The sequence below is a fragment of the Prosopis cineraria genome, unplaced genomic scaffold (genome assembly GCF_029017545.1).
Source record: "Prosopis cineraria cultivar Desert tree isolate PC_DT_omini unplaced genomic scaffold, ASM2901754v1 PC10, whole genome shotgun sequence".
NCBI classification, from domain to species: Eukaryota; Viridiplantae; Streptophyta; class Magnoliopsida; order Fabales; family Fabaceae; genus Prosopis; species Prosopis cineraria.
In genome coordinates this window covers 9,372,492-9,382,597 of record NW_026555341.1, presented here as the reverse complement: position 1 = coordinate 9,382,597, position 10,106 = coordinate 9,372,492, and the positions used below count along the sequence as shown (strand labels likewise).

At 33.7% G+C, this 10,106-nt stretch overlaps 2 protein-coding genes across 4 annotated transcripts; one reads left to right on the top strand and one right to left on the bottom strand.

Annotated features, from left to right (window-relative positions):
* Nucleotides 1–406: 406 nt before the first annotated feature.
* Nucleotides 407–4,766, top strand: LOC129322790 (G-type lectin S-receptor-like serine/threonine-protein kinase CES101). Of its 3 annotated transcripts, XM_054969171.1 has the most exons (8): nucleotides 408–1,657; nucleotides 2,571–2,672; nucleotides 2,763–2,953; nucleotides 3,031–3,241; nucleotides 3,426–3,663; nucleotides 3,778–3,928; nucleotides 4,052–4,365; nucleotides 4,593–4,766. In XM_054969171.1, the coding sequence occupies exons 1-7, from the start codon at nucleotides 469–471 to the stop codon at nucleotides 4,361–4,363; spliced, it is 2,394 nt and encodes a 797-aa protein (XP_054825146.1). In that variant the 5' UTR covers nucleotides 408–468; the 3' UTR covers nucleotides 4,364–4,365; nucleotides 4,593–4,766. The 3 variants fall into 3 exon arrangements, with proteins under 3 accessions (XP_054825148.1, XP_054825149.1, XP_054825146.1); XM_054969173.1 differs by lacking the exons at nucleotides 3,778–3,928; nucleotides 4,052–4,365 and having other exon boundaries at nucleotides 407–1,657; XM_054969174.1 differs by lacking the exons at nucleotides 3,778–3,928; nucleotides 4,593–4,766 and having other exon boundaries at nucleotides 407–1,657; nucleotides 4,052–4,188.
* Nucleotides 4,767–5,303: 537 nt separating this feature from the next.
* LOC129323085 (uncharacterized) lies at nucleotides 5,304–9,154 on the bottom strand. Its single transcript, XM_054969640.1, has 4 exons — nucleotides 8,803–9,154; nucleotides 8,383–8,486; nucleotides 8,209–8,293; nucleotides 5,304–5,786 (listed from the first exon to the last, which is right to left on the bottom strand). The coding sequence occupies exons 1-4, from the start codon at nucleotides 9,016–9,018 to the stop codon at nucleotides 5,697–5,699; spliced, it is 495 nt and encodes a 164-aa protein (XP_054825615.1). The 5' UTR covers nucleotides 9,019–9,154; the 3' UTR covers nucleotides 5,304–5,696.
* Nucleotides 9,155–10,106: the final 952 nt, after the last annotated feature.

Sequence of the window (10,106 nt, the reverse complement as noted above, 5' to 3'; positions counted from 1 at the left end):
TTGTACTTTTAAATTAATATTTGGACAAATTCATCATTGAGATGACTTTCACGTGAATTTTAGTGAGTTGCTTCACTTTTTTCATAAATATTTTAATTATAATTATAAAATTTTATTAATATTTAAAAGTTATATATATATATATATATATTTATATTTATATTTTTCTTTAAAAATTTCAAACTATTTTTTATCCTCAAAACATTTTAAGCATGTTGTCCCTTCAAATATTTGAGATTTAATATTTTTTTAAATATCATAAAACACAATATTTGATAGTGATTTAGTTAAATCAACAATTGTTGTTGTGTCATGTAAAATATTCATTAAATGAGTTGATTTGCGCTCATTGCAGGTTCAAATCCAGCTTAACTTGCATCCTTAATTATTATTATTTTCCTTTTTTTAATCACAACGATGATATTTAGAATCCTGTCCTAATTGATATCTCTGTGCATAGAAGCATAGATGCCTAGCCGGGAAAACTCATTGATGTATCTTCACCTTCTCATCCTGGTGATTATTTCTCCCCTGTTCTTCAGCTGCATCGTCGTGTTTGCAGAAACCAACACTCTGAATCAATCCGACTCACTCAACTTCACCGGTCGCTTGGTTTCCAACAACCAGAATTTCACCCTAGAATTCGTCAAACCTATTCCCTTCAGCAACAACACTTACTTGGCCATCTGGAATTCGTACGAATCATCCTCGTACCCTGTTTGGCTAGCCAACAGAGACAACCCAATCACTGACGGTTCTGCAACTCTCTTCATCGACAACACCGGAAAGTTTGTGATCAATCAGACTCATGGTGACCCAATTCAATTGTGCCCTGGCGAAGCCGCGACCAACAGCACCACCAACACAAAGGCTGTGTTGCTCGACAATGGAAATCTTGTACTGACAGAAGTGAATTCCGATGGATCTGTCGGGAGAACCTTGTGGCAGAGCTTTGACTGTCCCACTGACCATCTGTTACCTGGCATGAAACTAGGGATCAATCACAGAACAGGAAGAAATTGGTCTCTCACTTCATGGCTGGCCTATGATGATCCATCTCCAGGAGCTTTCACACTCGAATGGGACCCTCATGGCTTAGAGTTAGTTCTTCGGCGAAGAGGGGTTGTTTTCTGGACCAGTGGTGGAACAACCTTGGGAAACATAGAACAATTGTCCCATAAAATACAATCTTATGAAATGTCATATACCAAAACTTCAGATGAAGAGTTCTTCAATTATTCACTGAAACAAGACCCTATGGATCCTGGGATTCATGAAAGCATAGAATGGATCTTAGATTACGAAGGTAGTATTTGGTTTAACAACGAGGAAGTGGCATTACAGGATTATTGTTATGGGTACGAGGAAGATGTGGGATGTGCAAAATGGGAACAGCTAGAGTGTAGGAGTGAGAATACGAGATTTGAGCTATTGTCTGGGTACTTTGTGAGTAAGAGAAATGGAAAATTCATTGATGGTGAGAGTGAAAGCATTGGGCCTGCTGATTGTAGAGCTAGTTGTTGGAATGACTGTAATTGTCAAGCATATCTCAAGAGCCGCAGCGTAGGTTGTGTCACATATCATCAAGAAGCAGAGTTCCAACTAGACCCATCTGGGAATTCGCAACAACATTTTGTTATCCAACAATCACAAAACAGTAAGTTTGTGAATTCATATCCAACTTAGTTATATACTTCCTCTGTTACACAGTTCAGTGTTAATTGTTTTATTGAAAATTGTTTATATTATATAAAAAAAAGTTTTCAATTTAACCTTATTTATGCATCATCTTTAAAAAAGAGAATTTTTTTTTCATATGTAATTTTTACACTATTGATAGAAAATTATGAAAGGGTAAACATAGAAAAAAGTATGTAATGATCTTTTTTGTAAATTAACCTATAAAAAGGATTATTAATTCTTTCAAAAAGATTACTTATATATAGGACCAAAAGGAGTGTATGTATGTAAACATTCCTTCTAGTTAATTATCTTTAAAATTATATACTCTTTTCATATTTATTTCTATTTAACAAGATGCCTCAATTAAAAACCTTTATTAATTACATCTCTAATTAAGGGTATTTTTAAAAAAATAATATTAATTACACTTTAAAAGACTTAAAATACCTTATATTATTTAATATTTTAACTTAAAAAATGTTTTATATTTTTTAATAGATGAAGTATAAATATTACATTATATCTTCTATATTAATTGATAGCAATAATGTATGTTACCCTCCATTTGAAGTTAACTAAGTTACAAATGAAGACTGACATACACGGTACCTTACAAAATATAACTTTAAATTTCTCTGACAGGTGTAATGTTTTGAAAATAAATAAAAGGTATCTATAATTAAGACAAAGCATGAGGACAGTCAAAAATAATTTACTCATAAAAAATTAGATGTCATTATGTAGACTACTAGATTTCACTAAAAATAATTTTTAACATACTTAAAATGCATTGTAATACTTGATTTCATCTTTATCTCTTCTTTTAATAGGTTGTTTCTACTTCAAAAAACAAAAATTCTCATTTTGACTAAACCACACCGTTGCAGAAGGAAGGGACACAAAGAAAAGGATTGCAATTTCAGTTCCGATTTCATTGTTGTCAGTGTCTGTCATTGTCATTATCTTGTATCGGAGATGGAAAACAAAAGGTGATGTGCAAAATCTTTATCCCCACTGTTCTAAAATCTGAATATGAATTGACTAATATACTATTTCTGGGCACATAACAAACAATACAGGGAGAAAAGAAGACCATCTACATCAATCGGAAACAACAAGCAGTAATTTGCACGATCCAAATGAGCTTGGATACGATGATGGCTTTTCTCAACATTTGAAAATGTTTACCTTTGTCTCTATTGTTGAAGCTACAGATGACTTTTCTGTACAAAATAAGCTTGGAGAAGGTGGTTTTGGCCCAGTTTATAAGGTAAGCATCTCTGTTTAGTTTTGTTACCATTCTATTGTTTTTGAGTTACTAATTTAATCTAATGGCAAAATGGTCAGGGAAAACTACCTGAAGGGGTAGAAATTGCAGTGAAAAGGCTATCAAGGAGTTCAGGACAAGGATTGGTGGAGTTTAAGAATGAATTGATACTCATAGCAAAACTACAACACAAGAATCTAGTACGTTTACTTGGATGCTGCATGCAATCTGAGGAAAAGATGTTAGTTTATGAATACATGCCCAATAAAAGTCTAGACTCCTTTCTCTTTGGTTAGTTTATTTCATTATGTTACCACCTTTTACATTTTGCAATGCAAGAATCTCATCATTTCAATGATACAATCTATTCGAAAACAATTTATATTCTGAAATGAAACTTGTCATTAAACTGCTAGTTTAATAGTTTGTTGTAATCTCACATGTTGAAACTTTGTATGTGATTGTAATTTTGAAGATGCATCCAAGAGGGCGGCATTAAATTGGAAAATTAGAGTGATGATTATTGAAGGGATTTCACAAGGACTTCTTTACCTTCATCAACATTCAAGATTAAGAATCATACACAGAGATTTGAAAACCAGTAACATATTACTTGATATAGACATGAATCCTAAAATTTCTGATTTTGGAATGGCAAGAATTTTCAAGGAGAATGAGTTCATAGCCAAGACGAACAGAATTGTTGGGACATAGTAAGTTTAATAAATTTTTAAAATATATACATGCAAATTGGTTTTGTTTCAAGCAAAAAGCATATGCTTCCATTTCTAACCAAATGGCTCTTTATGTTTTTTTTTTTCAATTAGTGGATACATGTCTCCCGAGTATGCAATGGATGGAATATTCTCTATAAAATCAGATGTTTTTAGTCTTGGAGTCATAATTCTTGAAATTTTAAGTGGCAAGAGGAACAGCAGCTTTTATGAAGTCAATAAACCCTTGAATCTAATACAATATGTGAGTAATTTTATTTGTATTTGTCTTAAGCATGCTTTTGAACTAAAATGAGCATTAGTTACTTCAGTAATAACCTACCTTTACGTACATATCGTATATATAAGTTGAAAATTACTATTGCAGGCTTGGGATTTATGGCAAAATGGAGTTGGTTTAGAATTGATGGATCCAATACTAAGCAAGTCATGTTCGAATCAACAATTTCTTAGATTTATTCAAATAAGTCTTTTGTGTGTAGAAGAATCTCCAGCAAATAGACCAACTACATCAGAAGTCATTTCTATGATCACAAATGAAAGAACCCTTTTGCCTATTGTGAAGAAACCTGCATTTACAAATTTAGACTGTATCACCAATGTAGATGGTGAAAGAAATGACTTTGAATACCGTTCAGCCATGAACAATCTTTCTATATCTACAATGAATGGAAGATAGAGGTATGTTATCTTAAATATTTAGACATAACAGCACTGTCAGGTCTTGACAAGTTGAGAATTAAGAGAAAGAAACAAGTAGATTGAATATTTTTATTATTGCGTAGCGGTTTTTTTTTTTTTTTAACAAATGATTTTTCATTATTGTTGTTTGAGCACATGCTTCATGCTTGTCCTCACGGTGCAATAAAAGGCGTATTCTCTAATATCTTAATTTTCAAAATTTTCAGGGGCAAGATGAACAACTACTTGCAGAATCTCCAAGAAACATCTTAATCTCACAAAATTACACTTCAACGCCTGTAAACAACCTGTAGAATTGTTTGTGTTATATTTTTTGAGACCGGTAAAAGCTTGAAATTACAGTTAAACGTCTCGTATTTTAATGGTCTCTGTCTATTTGCTTCACTGGCTTTAAATTGTGTATAACTGTTGCAAAAGGATTCATTATTAAATGATTCATGTTCCCCACAATAATCTGTTAAACTTATTCTAGTATATATCCGTAGTGCGTCAAAAATTCTCCAAAAGCCGAAAAAAAAAAAATTTACCCCTTCCCAGTTTCCTAATGTACACAAATTCTCGTATTTAGTTTAGTGGTTCTGTGATGCGATCATAAGCCAACAATGTCAGAAGTCATTTGTGCGATAACAAATGAAAGCATCCATTTGCTGCCTTGTGTGCGCCCCAATGGAAGTTCGCAAAGAATTGACTTCAAAACAAATACCAAACAATGAATGAATAGCGTGTCTATTTCTACTTTGAGTGCAAGAAATGAATATGAATCCAACAATACTGGGAATATATACCAATATGTTGTTATATAGAATTTATATATTTTATAAATGATAAGTGTGATATTTTGATGAATCCACTCAATATATTGGAATATATGCTATGCTATACTCCTTGCTTTCCATCCATGGAAAACAGTATTCTCATTTTCAATTAATTTAAAAACGATCATATATATCCTTCAAACTTCGAAGTTAATCCAGCTTTCACATTCTCAGAGACGCTCCTCCGGTCTCTGGATTCCTAAAATAAATTTTATTAGCTACAAACAATCCGGAAGAATCCCAACGACAAAGATAAATCAGCCACTATTTCACATATTGTCCACTAAAGACTGGCTGGCACTATGATAGACCGGAACATGTTATCAAATGATTTGTTGCAAAGCAAGTACCTAGGGAACACACCGCTCTGCATACTTCAAATTGCCCATTCTATGGTTCATCAAATGAGAAAATGGACAACAAAGACAATAAATTAAATAATGATCTGCAAACATTTTCTCTTTCATGCCGTAAGTAGAAGGAACTTTTGGTGTTCTAAGCACAAAAACTGAGCTTCTTCATCACTTTGGCGAATGCTGGAGGGACAATAGCAGGTTTTCTCAGTCTCCGTTTTGATTTCTTTGACTGCAGTTAATACCAGAAAATTATCAGTTTCAAAAACAGTGGAACATCCTAAGGTATGCTCACATAAACCAAATGGCTATCATTTACCATGTCCAACAATGAGGGAAATGAAACTACGACCTAAGCGGAGGTCTTATTGTTGAAAAATTTTGTCATGGTATGTGGGTTAGCATTGACCAACCATCAAATTTGTTTACCAAAACACATTTATGTAATTGTGTATAGCACTTAACAGCTACCAAAGTCTAAATGGGATGGAAAACCTTACTTCAAAAGCTAACTATTGAGGTGTAAGAACGAATGCACTTAAATACTTAATTGAGTATCTCATACTATTCAAGGTAGAACTTGATATCACATGTTAACAAGTCTCTATCAATTGACCTCCTATGAAAAGATCACACTCGTTGGTTGCACTCTATGACACTTGACTTCCTGCCGATCAAAATTCTTTGTGGGTAGCCCTCTCTAGAACAGTCAACAATCTGAATTTGATACCAATTGATAGGTACCAAAGTAGGATGTGAAACTCTACCCCAAAAACTAGCTGTTGAGATAGAAAAATTAATGCACTTAAATATCTCATTAAGCATCTTATACTACTTAATACAAGACTTGATATCTCATACTACTAAGCCTCCATGAGCACTTTATTAAAATAGACAGGGTTTAACAAAATAGAACATAACGGGTTGTGAAATTCAATTATGAATTATGGAAGATATCTCAACTCATAGACGAGCTAGGGATCCTATTTAAGCTTGACTAGGAGCATTTCTGTAATTGACCACTCTTAGCCCTTTATATGTGGTCCGTAAAAATTTCGCCCCACCCATTCTTGCTCTTTTGGTCGATGTGGGTTGTGGCATGCTCTCATCTTCCCCATCACTACTCTCACTTGAGCAATTATGGATTATACACTCAAATTTCAGGTATGTCCTAGCAATTTGTTCTCATTTATTTTAGCATTTATAATATATCAGTCCAAAGATATCATCAAACATTCTAACTTGCGAGTCTTTCATGCTCTTCAAATTTCAACCAGTCAAGAATAGACTAGAGCCCCCAGGCCAAATACAGAACAGGGGAAGTCCCTCGAATCATCTAAGCAGCTGGCCTCTTTTTTATTTATATATTTATTCTTTTTTTGGATACATGGCCACATTTGATTAGACTGGACAGTGAACTACCACGTTAAACTTCATAGTTTGCACTACGTTTGCGACAGATATTATTAAAGGGCCCACATACACTAAACTACAGATGAATTTTCATGATCCACAACCATGTGCATGTGTACTGTCAGCTATCCGAAGAAAGGCCTCATGTGCTATGCATAATATGGTCCATAACATCCATGTCAAAACAGACAGTCACACCACAAAGGCAATAAACCCAACTAATTTGCATTTTGGATTATCCATATGTTTTGCAATAAATTGAAATAAACCCCTCTTATGGCAACCACGAGCATCAAAGCAAGGCCTCAATGCATCCAATTTGCATTTTAGTTTTTCCCAATGGCCTATGCATAATAATGTGACCACAAAGGAGCATCCTAGGGAGATTCAAATTCATCTACCCCTCATCAACGATGAAATCATGAAAGCCAAAGTATATGTGGCCACAAGTTGTAGTGAATCAGAAAATAGTATCTAGTCATTATCTCTTGTACATGATTTGATTTGTCTATTACATGTAGTCAAGGAATGCCAAGCACAACAGTCCCTAAGCCTATATTTAGGAAACAAAATATAGGAAAGGAATTGAGAATATTAAACTTTGTGAATTAATTGCGTAATACAAGCACTAATACTTTTCCTCTCTTATCTTAATATTACAAAGAAATGCAAATGCTTACGAATGTATGTGTGCGTGCAGTTGGGCTGGAAGAATTAAAATACTGGCATCAAGTTAGTCTTCCAATATTTAAAGAGGAGCCAGTAAAGCCACGGGATATTGGGTATCCTCTCTATTTTTCACCATACAGTGGTAAGTGAATCAAGCAAGCTCTAGTCCATCAAGGACTATAGACTTAAAGTCTTACAAGATCATATACCAAAGAGAAAGTTGCAATTATTTATCCATTCAGAGGATTTTATAGTGAGATGTGAAAGAAAAATGTATCATATTCCACATTCATGCATAAAAATTCTTTGGACGCCAGGTTTTCAGGGCCAAAGATTTGTTAAGATTTTAAGATTTAGCCAAGAAAGGATTTGCAAATTTATTTACGCCTCGTATGAAGCTTTTGAGGGAATCCTGAAAATAGGTGTAATGTGATTTATTTGGGTGCTTCAAGCCATGAAAACGATGATAAGGATTCTAGAGAAAGCCACTCCAGGAACTCACTTTTTAATGGCAACTAAAGTATCAGATATTTTAAGAGCTTAATCTATCAAAGTATAAGAAAAAGGAAGACCTTCAAATGAGCATTGTGCCGTTTGCCCTCCTTCCAGCGCCTGATCGTCCCATCATTCAATGTTCTGAACCTGGACTTGTAAGACCTGTTCCATAAATTGTGAGCTGAAAATGAGATGCTATAACAAGAGAAATAAAAAAAGAAAGATGCAGGTGTTAAGGTGAAACGACGCACGAATAAAATTTCATTTTGAATTTCTTGAGCTTGGAAGTGACCGGCGTCATTGGCTTCCTTCTCTTCTTCCGCTCTCTTGAAGAAACGTGCCGCACTTGAACCAACTACAGTTTCATAGAAGAACTAAAATGATGTCACAATAACGATCAGAGCGACACCATGAAACAAACTCAAAATATAACATCAATCGTAAGCAACTAAACTCAAATTTATCATTTATTATTCAGTTGATGAGGGAGGCAAAAGAAATGAACATTTCACTCTTAAATTACTTCGGAACCGAGAAATCAACAACTCATAAGTACAACATACATCAATTTAAAATTCCCAAATCGAAGCCAGTGTCTTCTGACGCATTTTCTCAGCACCCAGACAAAACTCATAAGAGGGGGGGATAGAAGCTCGAAACCAATAACTTACAGAGGGAGGCAAAGGAGAATAGCGAAAGGCGTAAAGAGCCAATGTAGGAGGGGATGATGACGAGGCATTGAAGAGGGAAGAAGGAAGCCGATTACAGGAAGAAAACTGGAGAGGATGAGGGGAGTAGTGAAGCAGACGACGAGAAGATGGTGAGGGAAGAGGAAGGCGAGAGTGAAGAGCCAAAGAGCGAAGCCTGGAGCAACATCTCAGCATCATCGTCGCCGTCAACGGCGGAAGCTTTCGGCTACGGCGTTCGCCGAATTAACACCTGCGAAGAAGGGATTTAGGCATCGACATGAGGATCCAGATTTGGTTTTCGCCACTGTAGAGTGTCTGGGCCTTCATTGGTTCCTTTAGCCGCTGTCATAATATGATCTTTCATTCTCAAAAGCCCAAAACCTACTTTCAAAAAATAATGCTAATAATAAGTTTATCAAACTGATAACGGCTAATGGAAGAACCTAGCAATTTTTTAAGTGTATGTTTTGATTAAAAAATTTATAAGCTAAAGTTAATAAATTAAGGTTAAAAAATATGTAATTTTAATATAATTTATATTTAAATTTTTTTAAAAAAAATCGATTAGATAAATTAAAATTGATTTAAATGATTTAATATAAAAGTCAGTTAAGATGTATAATGATAAAATTGGATATAAGTTTTCTTGTATATATTTTTATAATTAATTTAATATTTTTTAAAAAATATTAAACTTAAAATTATAATAGAACAAAATAAATTCATAAATTGACACTTAATTCTATTGGGGATAATAACAATTTATATTTTATTATTTTTCAAAAATATGTAACTGTAAAATGAGCATTCAAATTAATATAAATAGTCAAACAAAATAAATATGATAAAAACCAGATTATTCTCACAAGCCACGGAGATTAAAATAAATTGGATAGGGAAAGATTTGAAAGGTAAGCCAAAGAAAAGATGGCTTTTGTGGTTTTCAATTTAGGGATGTTTAACTTGTATCCGTCTCAATTTGCCCAATATTATCCTGATTATATCAGGACAAGTCTCATCCCAATCTGAAAACAATTAGGACGAGACAGGAAAGGAGTTCGAGATGGGACGGGACATGTGATTACCACCGGGACGTCCCATCTTGTCTCGAATATTATATATATTATATTTATTTCAAAAATATACATTAAATATATTAATTATATTAATATAATTCATACTTATATTAATTATATCAATTATAATTTCAATTCTTGCAATTCTTATATAAAACTAAAGTTTTTCATATTGATAATTTTAATAACATAAAGTAAATAGGGCGATAT